The 18,074-nt window shown below is 30.7% G+C and overlaps 1 protein-coding gene across 3 annotated transcripts; it reads right to left on the bottom strand.

Annotated features, from left to right (window-relative positions):
- Nucleotides 1–125: 125 nt before the first annotated feature.
- LOC142633913 (beta-amyrin synthase-like) lies at nt 126–15,850 on the bottom strand. 3 transcript variants are annotated; one of them, XM_075808174.1, is made up of 17 exons: nt 15,499–15,850; nt 5,289–5,474; nt 4,816–4,905; nt 4,481–4,678; nt 4,015–4,099; nt 3,677–3,843; nt 3,379–3,570; nt 3,177–3,290; nt 2,801–2,920; nt 2,508–2,630; nt 2,316–2,414; nt 1,899–1,955; nt 1,571–1,761; nt 1,183–1,360; nt 893–973; nt 719–802; nt 126–441 (listed from the first exon to the last, which is right to left on the bottom strand). In XM_075808174.1, the coding sequence occupies exons 1-17, from the start codon at nt 15,697–15,699 to the stop codon at nt 319–321; spliced, it is 2,289 nt and encodes a 762-aa protein (XP_075664289.1). In that variant the 5' UTR covers nt 15,700–15,850; the 3' UTR covers nt 126–318. The 3 variants fall into 3 exon arrangements, with proteins under 3 accessions (XP_075664289.1, XP_075664290.1, XP_075664291.1); XM_075808175.1 differs by having other exon boundaries at nt 4,556–4,678; XM_075808176.1 differs by lacking the exons at nt 3,177–3,290; nt 3,379–3,570.
- Nucleotides 15,851–18,074: the final 2,224 nt, after the last annotated feature.

The raw sequence follows: 18,074 nt of genomic DNA, 5'->3' as shown, positions 1-18,074 counted from the left end.
CGTCGCTAAAGATCCTTAGCGACAAAAAACTAGACTTTTAGTGACGAATTTTTTCGTCACTGAAAATACATTTTGTTGTAATGTCAATAATAACTAGTCATGATAATAAGTTCAAAAGGAAATCATGGAAAAGGTTGTGTCTATATCATTATTACATAGATATTCCTTCAAGTAGTACCACATGAGTGCTTATAGGAATCCAAATCTGCCGAATAATGTTATGAACTTCTACAACCCGGAATAGTAAGAATATTAAAAACTGGGTTTTATTTCTTTGTCATTCATATATTACTTGAACTACAGAATTTACTGCTTCACTCAAGTGATTCTAGATGGCAATGGGACATGCTTGCGGTATTCAGCGAGAGCCCACAACGGATATATATTTCGGTATGCTGCATAGTGTAACATGCAGTTCTGCATGAAGACTCCAGTGATTTCCTGGCATAAAAGAATTATATAAATGGTTAAAAAACGCTGGTAGTAAAATTCAAGCATAATATATTTCCAGAGTTTGTTACTTTGTCTTTCTCCTCTTCCCACTTTGATAAAAAATTCTTGTTTCAATCACCTAGTTTCACAAGCTAGTTTAAACCTGTGTTCTTCATAGTGCAAGAAAGAAAACTATCTTCATGTCAATCTTCTTCTTCTTTTTTTTAAAACATTATCTTTTTCCTTCTTTTGATTTTTGAAAACTATGTTAATTACAAGGAGATACCTGTTGAGGAAAATCACCATCTTCCATTTGAGAATTGATTATCAGCTTTGCCGCACGGTGAAGAGGTGTTGGGTCTCTTTCAGCCTATTCAAAAGGTTTTGATATAGAATTATGAAGGAAAAACATAAGAATAGATAGTATGTATAATGCTAGATTTTTAAACTAACAACTTACTTGTCCAGCATGAATAAGACCCATCATTGCCCATGCAGTTTGCACCAAATTTGATCTGTTTCCTTCCAAAGGTACATATTCCTACATAATTTATGTACCATCCACTGAATCTCATGCTTAGAAAAAACAATAACTTCCTTGACAAAGATTCTTCCCTTAATAACAATTTGGGAAACAAAATGGGGTGTGTTATTAAAGGTGCTTGAACTGCTATCAATAGTGATCGAATCAAAGATATTATGAAAATTTATCAAAGAAGCTCAAAGCACATTCCATGTTGAGACATTTACCTTCTTTGGGCAAGAAAGATAGCTCTCTCCCCAGCCACCATTATCTCTCTGTATTTTGAGTAGAAAGTCAACTCCTTTGCGCATAGTGAGACAATTGTTGTAAGTCTTGCCAATAGCAGCCAGACCTCCAAGTGCAAACCATGAACCATAAGTGAAGCAAACCCCCCAACTTCCATACCTATCAAAATGCTTTATCATGTAATTGATCTTCTCTAATACTCCTTTGTATAATTAAAAATCGTTTCAAACATATCTAATTGTAAACCTCCTTCAGATATGAATTTATCTGATTTAGAGGGGAAGAACTTGTAGCAGAATCTCAATTTCAATTCAAACATGGGTTTGATTCGCACTCCATGTTTTGAGATAAACCAGTTGAGGTACATACCATGAACCATCTGGCATTTGTATGTCTTCAAGGTAGTGCACACCATTTTTAATGCAGTTTTCAATCTCTTCCTTCCTATGCTTAGGGTATAATTTGTTAAACAAAACTAAAGCTTGGATTGCTGATGCGGTGCATTCAACATACTCATGCTCAATAACAATATTCTCCAAGAATTCTACAGGATTAAGCAACTGGGGGGGGGGGGGGAAGAAAAATAATATACCATTAATATATGTCAATGTCTAAATTTAACGGCAATTAGATAGTTTCAAAGTATTTCCAAAATAATATTTCAAGGTCAATTCAGTATTCTGAGATAATTACTTACTTCCAACCAATTTGATGCTCCTGCTGGCTCCCATGCGGCTAAACCACCATTTTTACTCTACATTAAGCCATAGAATAAAGCTTATTGATCTGTATAAAGTGAAATACTTAAGAAATAAACAATGTACTAGAGGGAAATAAAGCTTCCATGGTTTATGGAAAGTGAGTTTCAAAAGCCTTTAGAGTTTTATCATTTCATTCAAATGTAATGGTAGCTACAATTGGAATTGGTAAAAGTTTAGGAGAAGATGCTTTAGAAAAAAAAAGAAGACCTTTTGCATTTGGAAAAGTAATTTTGTTGTAGTTAAACAATATTATTTTCGTAGTAAAACCAAGGGCATTCTGGATTTCCTCTTCATGCTCACAAGTGCACAATAAGTATTCTTGAAGATAAGACATTAGCTAAGTTAATCCTTACCTGTAGAGAAAGTAGGACGTTGACAGTATCATAGAACCGCTCTAGTTCCATTTGCTCACCAACAATATCTGGTGGCATCATTGAGAAAAGCAAGCAACACTGTGAAATAGATTAAATTTGGTGAGGAACACAATGATTATGGATGAGGTGAAATACTTGACTTTATTGAATCATGTAAACAAAGTAAATTACCTTCAAACCTTCTGCAGTGCAATCAGAAACTTGCCATCCATGATCTTGATCAGAGAAGGTCCATGATCCTTTGGAAATGTGACGGTACATGCTTTTGAAGTCCCCAGAAGGATTGTCTTTGACCTTTTTAATTTTTCATGGAAATTGCAATAATTAGATTGAGGGAATACAAGATACATGTGTGTGTGTGTGTGTGTGTGTGTGTGTGTGTGTATTTTAAATAAAAGAAAAAAGGTCAAAAGGTATGCTTGATTATTAAGGTTAAGAGATGGTAAAAGAATTGAAAAGCAAACCTGAGATTTCTTTATGAAGTCATGTCCCCTTGCGAGTGTAGGTCCAATTTCATCAACAAGATTACTAGCAAGTAATGCTTGAATGGCAAAACTAGTATCCCACTCTTGACTACCAAAACTCTGCATACAAAATATCAAAATTAGCAAGCACTTATTTTCTTGCAAGGTACCTCAGCAATTATAAACTCAAAACCAAAAAACCATAGGTTTAGGCTTATGCTAAAGTTTAAATGTATATATTGGTGTACATAGCCGACCCTAAAATACAACAATTTATAAAATGTCTTCTTACACAGTTCAATATAAAGTGAAATGTAAATCTTCAACAGCGGGAAAAAAAAATTCTACAATTGTTTTGCTAAATTTAACTACTAACGTGCATCTTCATTCCATCTTCAGCAACCCATAGGTAATCTGGGATCCTAGCAAGATGCTTCTTGAAATAATCTCCATTTGGATCTTCAACCCAACAAGCAAGCATACATAGAACCTATTCAAAGCTTGTGACATTAGGAAAACTGTTTCATAGCCTAAGTAGATGTTCACCATTGCTTTTCTTGATTGTAAAGTTACATTACCTTTTCCACGCATCCAATAGTAATGTATCGACTATTCTCATCTTCATAATGAATGTGCTTCATTGTTACTTGAAGAGCCTTCTCTCTGACCAACTTATTAAATGGCCAACGAGTGAGAAGAGGCTCAGTGAATATGTATAGACTATCCCAAAGCAAATCTTGTATCAGAGGGTGGGGATAGTAGATATCCTCCTATAATAATAGTTTTACAATCAATGCATTGGAAGAAATATTTAAAAACTTTTTTAGCAAAAAAAAACAAGTATCAACCACGAGGAGAAAATTAAGGTAAACTCACCTGCGCGCATAAATGACGCACACTCTTCCAGTTAATTTCATTATAAGGTTCATTGTAGAGTTCCTCCCTCAATTGAAGAATAAGAGGTGTGATTGGGCCAACAAACCTTTTCCCATATAAGTATGACATGGGCATGTACACCATCCGGCAGTAGCACCACATTTTGGCTACATTTTAGGGGCAAAGCAATTGGTAAGCCATAAGTAAAATAAGCATTTTGAATGTTAAAAGTTTTATTATGAAATTTCAAAAAACAAAAACCGGTAAAAATTTGTTGTAACAACTTTAAGTAGAGATGACTAATACAAATAGAAGCAGTAAGTAGATATTGTACAAACCTGGATGCATGGGAAGGAATGAGGGAAGGATCCAAAATTCTGGGGGCATTGGATTGCTTCCAATCCATTCAAACAGACCAAGTATCTAGAATAAAGGAACATTGCATAGTTGAGTTATTTATCATATGATAGTTATTATCCAGAGTGTATATATTTGAAACTTAACCTATTTATTCCAAATTGGTAATACGAGTATGATTAGATTTTGAGAAATGATATGTCCACAACATTTTTACAACAAATTCTAAGTGGCAGGATGTTACTGGTTGTTATTGTTGGGGCAAAAAAGTAATCTTAGTGTTAGGTTCAAATTTGAACCAATAACAACTAACCACCTATGATTTGTTGTAAAAATGTTGTAAAAATGTTGTGGACGTAGCACCTCTCTTAGATTTTAGTCTACAGTACAAATTATTTTTTGTATGTAAGTCTATTGAGATGTGAATTTTACAGAACATGGTCATACCGAAAGCCATGTCTTTCCCCAAGAAGGTATGTGTGTTACTCCACCATGATCAAGGATCCATTTTTGTGCTCTTACACAAGCATTGTCCTGACCTCCATCAAGTCCTTCCCCAAGCATACGCATACAAATATAGTTGAGAGCTGTGCAAAACATGGTGCTATTGCCCTCTATGTGAAGTCCCCAACCACCATCTTCATTCTAATAATAAACAAAATTTTAAAAATTGTTGTTATATAGGAAAGATTGAACTAAAAGAAAAAGGTAGGTAAGAAATTTAGCCGAAGCTCTAATTTTGTCATTACAATTAACTTGTAAAGCTTCCAAAAAATATGTACCTGATGGTAATATATGTATCGAAAGATTTCTTTTTGATACTCAGCAGGAAATACAGTATTAAGATGTCCTGTAATATACATACAAAATACCTGCATTTTTTGAAAACCATAAGAAGTTACAAGCAGGCATCTCATAATCCAATTGCACAGTGTATGGGAAACAATTGTATTATTCACATTAAAATCAATCTTATATGTTCAATCGTATACATTGGATGAATTAAAATAAATTATATAAGCAAGCACAATTTTCTATAGTTTTTCTCCCCCTCAATGATTTAGTATGGTATTACCCTACCAATTACCTCTCACAAAATCCTTATAAATGGAAATTTTTTGTATTGGGTATGATATTTTTAGTTCGATACTGCAAAAAAACTCTACTAATGTATTCTTTGTAAATAATTATGCGAAAATAGTTAGTGTTCTATGAAGTATTAATCACAATGATGCTATTTAATGATGAAACTCACCAAGGGTGGAAGAAAGAACAATGGGCCAGCATTTTCAGCTGGCCAATGACCATCACTAGCTTGCAAGGCTGAATAGAAATGGACAGCCCTCTTCAATGCAGTTGTGGCATTTTCATATGTGATTTCTTGCCCATCCTCAATCTTAATTGGAGGGATTGTTTGTTTGAAATTTCTCTCCCTCAAAAACTGCAACCATTTTGACCAAAAAAAAAAAAAGGATGACATTAGTGTCAACAAATTTATGAACCATTCGTAAGCCTAATATATAATTAAATATCATCAAAAAATTTTAATCTTTATATAGATTACAATGTATCCACAAGTGACAGCAATATCATCACCTACTAATACTCTAGAATTTCATTTCCTATTTCAACCAGCCAAAGTCACATTTATAGATCCAGTCTCTTCGTTACAATAATATAATTTTGTACCATATGTTCTAAATTATTTATTTTTAGAGAGAGTTTTATTTCTTAGAGAGAGTTTTATTTTTGGAGTCAAATATGAGACCATATCATAAATATCCATCCAAATGAGTTATTGCATGCAAAAACCAAAAAGTCTAGAATTAATAAACATAAAAAAAATTTAAATTTTTTTTATAAAATGAACAATTTACATTTTCTATCAAATAATATTTTTTAAAGAGTTAAAATATATATATATATATATATATATATATATATATATATATATATATGAATGACTATCAGTAATATTTAAATTATATATGTAAGAATTATACTATGCATAGGGTTATACGCTAGTTTTAATAATATATAATTGCAAACACCCTATTTTATTCTCAATTAATGATGATACATACCTTCTGGCATCTGCATCCCCTAACGATAAACAAATTAAATGATTGGCCTAGACTCTCCAATATATTTCTCATTTGTTGTCTATTATTTGTTTTTAACTTTACTTTTATTCTTGATTTAATCTCTCTTCTTCTTTTTTTTGGAAAATTTGATAGTTTAAAGTGGTGGAGATTTGAATCTGGAATATCTCCATTGGAAATACCAAGAGATACTAATTAAACTACAAGTCTAATGGCAATTTTTTTTTTTTTTCTTGATGAAAAACTTGTAACTTTATTAAGAAGAAGTTACATCATGAGAAATAGCGGACTTAATCAGCAATGAATTTTCCTCTATCTAGGTTACATAATTATAAAAGCTATCTAATTCTTTGGCATGCTTAGCCAAAAGATGCGCAGGCCTGTTGCCTTGTCGCTTCACATGGGAGACTTCAGCTGATCTAAAATCTCGAAGTTAATGGACTACACTAGTCAAAATATTGGACACAGTTATAGGTGAGGTAAATAAACCCAAAAGAGCATCAGATACAATCTTAGAATCACTTTCGACCACCATATCCCTTATACCAACATCCCAAGCAAAAGATATGCCGATCTCCATAGCCTTTGCCTCAATCTCTAATGGACCCAAAGGTTGAAGAATTAACTTACTCAATGCTGTTGTAACTTGTCCGTCATAGTCACGGACCACCACCCCTTCCCAGACCTCTGTGCTTGAGTGAAGATAGCACCATCAACATTTACCTTGTATTTTGGTGCCGTCGGCAATTTCTATCTTAAATGCATTATAAATCACAAAATTTGTTATTTATCATTTGTAGTTGAAGCTTTTATATTTTGTCCGATTTATCAATTTTAAAAAGATCTGAAATTCCTATCTTATTTCTTGCCCAAACTTCTTACTTTTATTTAAAAAGTTAATTTTTCATCTGAGTCATTCGTAACCATTGCACCCAACGCAGACCCACTCAAGTATTGACAAGGCTTTAGGCTTTTTTATTTATTTATTAATTTTATTATAGAAGAAATGCTTTAGGCTATTTGTAACGTGTTGAATTAAAGAAGAAGAATTTGGACCAACTTCTAAAAAATATTCCTAAGGTGGGGTAGTTTAGATAGAACAAGTTTTCAACTCATTCTATTAATATGGTTTAATAATTTTTTAACATAAAGTCAATATAAAATAAATGTGCTATTTTCCCTCCAAAAAAAGAGTGCTATTTTTCCTTGGATCCCTAAAATACATGTGCTATTTAACATGCTTTACGTAATCCCTAAAAAATTGGTAAAAATACTATTTTGGTAAACTTAACCAAAAATTTGTTTTTGCCCCTAAATTTTAAAAAAGTTATTTTTTCATCTTAAAACTTTTGTAAAGATTTTTTTTAATAGTTTAGAGACAAAAATAGGGATTAAAAAAGAACTTCTTTCAATAGTTTAAGGAGGAAAAAAAATCTTTAAGTTGAAAGACTGAAAGTAAAATACTGTCAATTATTTAGGGACAAAAAATAAAAATTTCAATAATTTAGGGGCAAAATGAACTTTTAAAAGTTAGGAATGAAAAAACGAACTTTTGGTAAAGTTTAGGAATTAAAATAGAATTTTACCAACAAAAAAAAAATGTTTTGCACGATAAAATTAACACTTATAATTATTATTATTATTACTAGTCATTAACTTGTGTAATGCAAAAAAAATTTGCATTAAGTTACATTTCTCCACTATACAAAAGATTAAAAATGCAAAAAAATGATATGAATGAATTCAAAAGAGATCTATTTTTACAAGGTAAAAATCCATGTCTAACATGACACCTAATTTATTCTCGATATTCAAAATGGACCAAATGAGCGTAACAACAATAAATGCTACACTTCAGCTTTTAGAATAAATGCTACACTTCAGCTTTTAGATATTAACTAGTCGCAAAACCATACTATGCACGGGAACCTACCTATTTGTGTAGCAGACTAAAATAATTTTTATAAAATCCTAACTTGATTATGAAACTATGCCATCACATAAATTACTCTGGTCTTTTATATGTTTAAATTTGATAAAGAATTTATTGCTTGAACGTGTAATGGCTTGCACAAAATTTGCTAGAAGTTTTCAGATATTGCAAAAAAAAAAAAAAATTTCAGATATAAAAACTTCCAAAATGCCAAAAAATATTAAAGAATCAAAAGATTCACTATCTAGAAATTATCTATATTTGACTACATAATAGAGAAATATAAGAGAAAGATGTGTTATCTTCAAAAGAATGATTTATGGTTATAATGGTTGAAATCTGCCAAATTGTTTTAGATATTACCAAAAAAAAAAAAAACCCAAAAATATCAATGTTAAAACTTCCAAAATGACAAAAAAAATTAAAGAATCAAAATAGTCAAAACCTACAAATTATAGAAACAACATAAAAAAATGTGACTATAGTGTTACCTTTAAAAGAAATAATTCATCTCTATAGTCATGGAAATCTATCAAATAATTTCAATATTGCAAAATAATATCTCAAAAATTCATATGTTAAAACTTCTAAAATACCAAAAAATATTAAAGAATTAAACTGAAAACAATTAAATAAATGTTCTAAGGCATCCTATAAAGGAAGAGACAATCTTATACTGATGTAGCCTATAATAAGATTCACAAGTAATAGAGATAATAATGATTTATAACATGATCCCACAAAGAGCTTTTGAACCTTCCACCGCAAAGAGCTTTTAAGCCATTGTGTTACAACGAACGCACCTTCAACTTATTTGTATTAATAAGAATCTTAAAACTGAAAGAGTCCAGCAAAAGATGGATTTCAGTAAGAGGAAGAACTACCCCTCCATAGCTTTGTATATTTTCCGTTGACAATACAATGTAGCTAAACAATAACTGAACAGAAAACGGCCATACATATAAATATAAGACAGTGACCAATCATTATAAAAAGATGTCAGTTTCAATATTCGCTTCGTGGTGAGGGTCCTCAAACATCTTCTCCACAAATAGTTTTTGGGTTTTAGGTCTTCTACACAAGCAGTTCTTAAATAGGAGAGAGTAGAGGCGGTGGGAGAGTGTTATTGTATTTGGCTAGAAGTCTAATTTGCATTAGGGGTTATTTTTGTTATAGAATTTTAGTTGAAGTAGAATTTTCAAGCTCTTGAAACATATATCTAATAGAATTTTACTTAAACTACACTATTGTAACATTTGATAAGATAATTACACAATGAAGAGAAATAATAAATATATAAGATATAAAACCTAAAATAAAAGAATCTAAAATAAAAATAAAAAGAAAAAGAAAATACTAATAACGTGAAAAATTGTAAAAGGTTCAGAAGCTTCGGTTATATATATATATATTGATAATAGATCATGTCTTTTTTATTATCAACTGCACTTGTTTGCATTGTTGAGATAAATTTAGGATAATAAAAGTATCCATTAAATAATTGATTAAACACCAAATTAGCCTTACTCATTTAGTAGAGACCAAAAAGTATTTTGGACGCACATAGGTACCTCACACTTTTCCAAAATATAATCCTGTTTCCCGTACTCATCCTTGGTGAACCTAGATTTATTTCCTTACTCATCGAGACAATTAAGTGAAATGGTTTTTATTTCTTGTTTTCGTCTTCCCTTTAAAAATATACAATAAGTGACAACTCCTATATTTCTAAAAATTTACATTTTCTTTTATTTATTTTAAAGATAATTTTTTTGTGGAAGCATCACGTGACAGTGCCAACAATAATATATTTTTGCACAATGAGAGCATATGATAATGAAAGGACAATATATGGGGTATAGGCTAATATTAAGAAATCAATAGGTTTAGGAATATAACCTTAAGTGGTTTTTTATTTTTATTTTTTATAAGAACCTCAAGTGGTTAATTGTGAGTGCCAGAACAAAATTTGTCACATCGATCATATTTTATAGGTCCAAATTAGTAATTACATATATAACAGATTTTTATTGTAGAAGCTCAAATTATTATTAAAAATCAAGCATTATAATAGATTATAATAATCATAATTATATAATAAAATTTGGGTCTAGAAGTCATGGTTGCGCCAAATAGGTATACCAAATTTTTTAGATAAAGAATAAACAGTTTATCAACTACGTACTATTAGTTTTTTTCCAATATATATATTGTTAGTGTTTTAACAAAATATACAACTTTTTTTTTTTTTTTTGCATTTTCAACCGCTTAATTGTTTTTATCAATATTTCTTTAATTCTATAGTATTTGATTAATAATATTTTGATAAACATAGTAGAATTTACGTGTATTTTTTAAATAAAATAAAAAAATTTCTATTTTATTTTACATTTTTTTATATGTTATTAACAATTTTAAAAAAAAAAAAAAAAATATATATATATATATATATATATATATATATATATATATATATATATATATATAGCGCTATTTTTTTCTTATCTAACCTATGTTTTAGGATTTGAAATAAAATAGCCACATTATCATAAACTCAAAATCTATTTTGCATCTAAACAAAAAAATCACCTAAGCTTTAAATTGGGCAAAACCGACAAAAATGAACCAAAGTGAACCGAACTAGACCAAAATATACTAAATTGGACCGAATGTACCAAATTAGACCCAATGGTCTGGTATGGACCGAATTGGATGGTAATTGACCAAAACAGACCCAATAGACTGACTAGACCAAATAGACTGAATTAGACCAAATGAATCAAAATGGACCAATGTGGACCAAATCAACCGAATTAGACCGATTTGGACCGAATTTGACAAAAAACTGTGCAACGCACAGGTATACTAAAAGTATGATATGATATATAATTTTTAATGAAGCCTTGTTATTAATTTATAGTTTGTAGTTTGTAGTTGTACCAACGGGAGACATGAGCAAGTGGAAATTATGATTTTTCTCAAACCAATTAATTAGCCCAGAAAATAAAAAGGGATAAGAAGTTTGCTTAAACAGTAAAACGTATTTATTCTTTCTTTCTTTCTTTCTCTCTCAGAGTTTCACATTATTGACATGTCCATGATCATGAGTTTCACTTCTACCCACCTAGGTTCATCAAAAATTAGGCTATAACTCGTACATTTTAGCTTACCCACGATGATTTGGACCTTCTAGATTTCTTAGGGTTCTATACCAAATAGATTTCCTTAAATCTTAACCATTCTATGGTGATTTAATGGTCTAGATTTTGTTATGTTAGCATTCCACTAACAATAATCTTAATTGTTTTGTTTGGAACATTATTTTATTATATTAAGAATATTGTTAGTAGAATGTTGATATGGTAGAATCTAGACCATTAAAACATTAAAGTGTGGTTATGATTTAAGGAAATCTAGAAGATCTAAATCCACCTATGACACCTACCAATCTTATATCTTTTGATTGCTTTAATAATAATTCTTTCTAGAACCACAACAAAAATTTATAAAATTTTACAACATTTCTAATTTGGCCTACCACCTCATAATTAAAGGGGTTATTGAAAAAAAAAAATTACAAATTGTGGCGGATGCATGTGTGAAGTGGTAGGCTAATTTGAGAATGTTGTGAACTTTTGTTATGTCCATAGTTTTATTGTTAATTTTAGTAACAAGTAGTGAATTGTACATGGCTACAAAGCTAATTAGTTCAGTGTTTTTAGACCCCTTTGCCTTCAAACTGACATCTATTCGATATCTAAAGCCTTTTTCTGGAATCTTATTAATTCCAAAAATTTGTATAATTAGTATTATGCTTGTGCAATGCATGTTTTAAGAAAAAAAATATAAATAATAAAATTAAATATTTAAATAAAATCAAATAATAACATATATAGTAAAAAAAAAAACCATGGTAATAGAGACTCACTCCAAGTAAGTTATATTAAAGCTTTTCATGTACTTAGATACGACATTTAAACAGAAGGTTTGAGAGTAAACAAAACCCAACGTACATAAAAGAAAAATCGTTATACCCTATAACAATTTTCCCATAATACAAGTTTTACATGATATTGCTAAAAATTTAAATCATTCTTTTCATATAAAAAAATTGTTCTGTCATTGTAAGTCATATAGCAAATAAGAATCATATTACATCAAAAAAATAATACATTTTTTTTTTCACTCAAAATTAAAACTCAGCCACACATACATCAAGGAATTTAGAGAGAGGGAAAAAAAGTGAACCAAATTATATATATTCACACACACACACATGTGTGTATGTATGCATACATATACATACATATATATATATATATATATATATATATATATATAAAATGTGCATACATTCATACATAATCACAGATATATTAGATATAGGTAATAGGTTATTTGAAGTTAATAGTATAACTATAATTAAAAATAGTATACATGACAATTAGGGAAGATATCTTGGTATGATCAGGGATGGATCGAGGTGGGGCCCAAGGGGGCCCGGCCGGCCCCCTAGTCTTAAGGAAGGAAAATATATATATAGGTATATTTTTTACAATTTTATATTTAGGCTCCCTCTTTCAAAACTTTTGGGCCTCTCCCTTACAATTTTACATTGATTTTATTATAATAGCATTTGCATCAATTGTAAAATAGCATAAGGCTCCAAATTTGTCCAATCAATTCCAAAATACACTCACATCAATCTATATATTATTATGCAAAAATACATTTGTGCTATTGTAACTTTGTAAATTTACACAATTTCTTTAGCACAAATGGATTTTTACAAATTTACACAATTATTATAGCACAAATGCATTTTTGTACAATAATACATAGATTGATGTTGGTCTATTTTGAAGTTAATTGGGAAAATTTACACAATTACTGTAGTTATGCAAATGAGTGTTTTATAAATTATTTAGATTGAGGGCAATGGTTTTTAATTGAGGAAGAGAGAGATGATTTGAGATAATAATAATAATAATAATAATAATAATAATAATAATAATAATAATAATAATAATAATAATAATAAATTTGGTTAGAAAATAGTTGAAATTTCATGATTATTTTTTTACTTATACTTTGGTCCCCTTAACTCAAAATCCGAAGTTTGTCCTTGGGTATAACCACGATGTTTAAGAGACAGTTTTGATATATATATATGTGTGTGTGTGTGTGTAAACACATTATAATTTTTAAAAGGAACATTCATTCAATAAGGCAAAATCAGGATAGTGATAACGATATGGAATTTATCTTTACCCATAAATTGAAAGTATTCATATGCCCATTACTCGAATTGTTTTCAATGTTAAATTTTTATATTTTATTATTTATCCGAATAATCTCCAATACAAAAAGTAAATCAACAATGCCCCAATTAAAAAAAAAAAAAAAAAAAAAAAACGAAGTCAAAAGATGTAATACAAAATAAGCGTGACGTCCACACCCCACATCTCTAGCATAGTACTCCTTTTATTTTTGGTTTGTTTAAGGTGAGCTTTCATAAACTTACGAGAATGTTAGCGTGTGTTCAAAGGTAATTAGTTTAGGAAATATTTTTATAAATTTTTTATGAAAAAAAAAAATAATAATAATTTTTTTGGCGATATAATTGTTTTAAGAACATCTATTAACATGACACATAAATTTATAAAGACTTGGCTTTGTTTGTCAGAATAGGAACATGCGATTAAAATTGGATACATATCACTATCACTTATAGTCTAATTAATACTCCAATGTACCATAACGCTTACCCAAGGTTTGTCCTAACTTATTGAAAAAAGTATTTCAAACAGGTTTCATTATGGTTCAAAAATTAATATTAATTCTTCCTTGACTTATTCGTTTAAGACACTCACTAACAAATACCCATCCAAAAATTTACCCACTACCGCACACTCTTAGTGTGATGGTCACTCTAAAGTATTAAGTGCTTGTGGAGTGTGGGGAGCAAAGGTTAGAATTTAAGTCTCTAAGAAGAAATTTCACACACATATACACTTAGATTGGGTTAAAGTTGAATTTCTATCTTGTATAAGAAAAAATTACCATTTTTTAACCTTTTATTTAATGACAAAGGAGTAACTAAGCATTCAAAAAAACAGGGCAAAGGCAATAAAATATGAACAGCGAAATTGGCTTAGGGGAAAAGGAAGATTAATTACTATTAATTAGGAACAGTGCAACGGTTGTAGCATGCAGTCATGGCAATCCGAAATTCCGAACTTTTTGAAATGTAATTTTTTTATTTATCGTATTTAAGGATTTTTTAAGACACTAAATAACCGCTTAAAACTAAATCTATTTCATATATATTATCAAAAAAAAAATAATAAAATAATATATCATAAACACTTTTATGTAATATTCTTTTAATGATATATGTGGAAGGCTACCACCCTCAAACCTCACAAATAATTTCTTTTATCAAAATTTTTTTTTTTTTGAGAAACAGGCCAAAGAGGCCACTTTATTCAATAGCTGAAAAATCCGACAAATAACAATTATAAATAGCTGGTAGAACAGACTCCATCCAAACCAGTAACGGAAAAGAAAACTTTGCTCTCTTGGCAAAGGCATTAGTTAAAGCATTATATTGCCCACAAATGTGAGAGAAAGAAAAGTTCTAAAGAAAGCTAGAAGACAACAGAATGTCTTTAATATTATGACCACAAAACAAATGTAATAATTGTCCATTACTAATAGCATTAATGGAAGTCTAATTAAGTGATTGTTAAGGAATTATTGCATTATTTGCTTCCTTTAGCTTTCGGATGCCAACTTGGACCATCTTTCATATTTTGGGTGCATTAGATCATAAAATAAAACCTAGGATTGTTGTAGTTGAATTGGCACCTCCCCATATGCAAAGTGCTTAGGGGTCTAAGGGGGAAAAGGTTTGAGCTGCGGGATTAGCAGCATGTTGTAATTATTTCTCAAAAAACCTAAGATTGATTTTTTAACAGTCATAATAAGGAGAGGAAAATTTGAATCGTAAAGATATTTTTGGGAAGTACCAATATGCCAAGTGAGTTACAAACTCTTAAGTTAGGCGTATAATTAAAACTTACAAATATTCCACTTTTCTAGTTAGTAGATTTTCCTATGAAAAAAAATCTAGAGTCCAAATCCTGGGCCCTCTTATATATATTGGACAATTACAGAAAAGTATTCAAAAGAAATAACTTTATAGAATTTGTCAATAGGTATATATTAGATTGAGGGTACGTAACCTATAAATAAATACATAATTGAAGGCTTTCCAATCTGCCACCCCATCTGAAATTAAGCAGAAATAATAATCATAAAAAAAAAAAAAGAGGAAGAAAAGAATAATAGTATTTATACAGTTTACTACGTAAGTACTTGAGGAATAATGTGGATATGAAAGGTAGACAGTAGAGATGGAGAGGTACCTGCATTCGCCAAAGTAGGTCGCCACTGGGCTTGATCTGGTAGCGGTTCTTGTAGAAATTTTGACGAGCCTCTTCAACCTCAGCTCGTTCTTCTGGACTACCAGCCTCGGGGTCAAATTCCCATATCTGCCTTCCAACAAAGTTGTTTGTGCTGAAGATGTAAGGGTCATTGCCACCCTCAGCTATCTTGAGCTTCCACATTTTCTTTTAACTCTGAGTTTCTTTCAATCAAAATGCACTGCTATGATCAAGATTTGATGATGTTGATACCACTTCTCTCTTCTTTTCACAGTTGAGAATGCTACTGTACACTAGTACTATCAAATCATATTTATGGCCATGTGTGCGGCTTGTGTCGAGTGAAAGGTTTCACTGGACACGGCAGGATTCGGACATGTGGTCTGTGTTAGGAACTTCCTATTTAGTAAATTTGACAAGGATAGAAGGTGTAAGGGTACGGTTGTTGTAGGGCTACATGTGGATATATGTCATTATTCCGGTTGTTGTACAGCTACGTGTGGATATAGGTCATTATTCCAATGGGTCCAATGCCCACCCCACCCTTGTTGTAAAGTCGTGATCACCAGCGAAGCAATCTCGAACTACAACCTGCAGTGATAAAACTTAGTCATTACTCTTAACTAGCTTATAACCCGCATAATGTGTGGGATACTTTTATTTATTATAAAAGACAAACTATAGGTGAAAAATTAAAAATTTCATAATTAGATAATACCAAAAAAAAAAAAAAATGCAAGAAAAAAACCTATATTCAAAGAGTCTTACATAGAGACAATGAAATGTAATCTTGAAATTTCTTGCTCATTCAACAAAATTTGAAATAGACCCCCCCAAAAAAAAAAAAGTTTTCCACTATACACTAGTACTATCAAATCATATTTATGGCCATGGGTGCGGCTTGTGTCCAGTGAAAGTTTTCACTGGACACAGCAGGATTCAAACACGTGTCCAAATCCTGCTGTGTCCAGTGAAAACTTTCATTGTACACAAGATGGCCATAACATCATAACCAACCTAATACACTAGTTCTATCAAATCATAAAGCCATCTTGTCAAAAGGAAAATACTTAATTATTTATTTGTATATATGCAACCAAGAATTTAACATCAAGTATATATCGTTAGTGGATTGTAATTTCCAAAAGAAATTTACTTTTTTAGTGTATATAAAACCAAGACCAAGAATATATGAACAGTATTTCAATGGTTCATACATGGTTTTCAAAAACAAAAAAAAAAAGTTCATAAACACGGTAGAGAACTCTTTAATATCTCCAAGAACTCTGTTTAGCAAAAAAAATCTCCAAGTACTCTTTTCACCATAAACATGCGCGGTAGAATATGGAAGAGAGAGAGAGAGAGCAATGTTGGCTTACCTAAAGAGGGTGCATTTTCGGTAGAAGTTGCTGGGACCTTTATGAGATGTGACACACAGAACATGTGGTCTGTGTTAGAAACTTCCTACTTAGTAAAATTGACAAGGATAAAAGGTGTAGGGGTACGGTTGTTGTAGGGCTACGTGTGGATATATGTCATTATTCTGGTTGTTGTACAGCTACGTGTGGATATAGGTCATTATTCCAATGGGTCCAATGCCCACCCCACCCTTGTTGTAAAGTCGTGATCACCAGTGAAGCAATCTTAAACTACAACCTGTAGTGATAAAACTTATTCATTACTCTTAACTAGCTTATAACCCGCATAATGTGTAGGATACTTTTATTTATTAATAAAAGACAAATTATAAGTGAAAATTTAAAAATTTCATAATTAGATAATACCAACAAAAAAAAAAAAATTGCAAGAAAAAAACCTATATTCAAAGAGTCTTACATAGAGACAATGAAATGTAATCTTGAAATTTCTTGCTCATTCAACAAAATTTGAAATAGACCCCAAAAAAAAAAAAGTTTTCCACTGTACACTAGTACTATCAAATCATATTTATGACTATGGGTGCGGCTTGTGTCCAGTGAAAGTTTTCACTGGACACAGCAGGATTCAGACACGTGTCCAAATCCTACTGTGTCCAGTGAAAACTTTCACTGTACACAAGATGGCCATAACATCATAACCAACCTAATACACTAGTTCTATCAAATCATAAAGCCATCTTGTCAAAAGGAAAATACTTAATTATTTATTTGTATATATACGACCAAGAATTTAACATCAAGTATATATTGTTAGTGGATTGCAATTTCCAAAAGAAATTTACTTTCTTAGAGTATATAAAACCAAGACCAAGAATATATGAACAGTATTTAAATGGTTCATACATGGTTTTCAAAAAAAAAAAAAAAGGTTCATAAACACGGTAGAGAACTCTTTAATATCTCCAAGAACTCTGTTTGGCAAAAAAAATTTCCAAGTACTCTTTTCACCATAAACACACGCGGTAGAATATGGAAGAGAGAGAGAGAGAGAGAGCAATGTCGGCTTACCTAAAGAGGGTGCGTTTTCGGTAGAAGTTGCCGGGACCTTTATGAGATGTGACACACAGAACATGTGGTCTGTGTTAGGAACTTCCTATTCAGTAAAATTGACAAGGATAG

The sequence above is a fragment of the Castanea sativa genome, chromosome 5 (genome assembly GCF_040712315.1).
Source record: "Castanea sativa cultivar Marrone di Chiusa Pesio chromosome 5, ASM4071231v1".
Lineage (NCBI taxonomy): Eukaryota > Viridiplantae > Streptophyta > Magnoliopsida > Fagales > Fagaceae > Castanea > Castanea sativa.
This window is presented reverse-complemented; position numbering and strand designations above follow the sequence as displayed.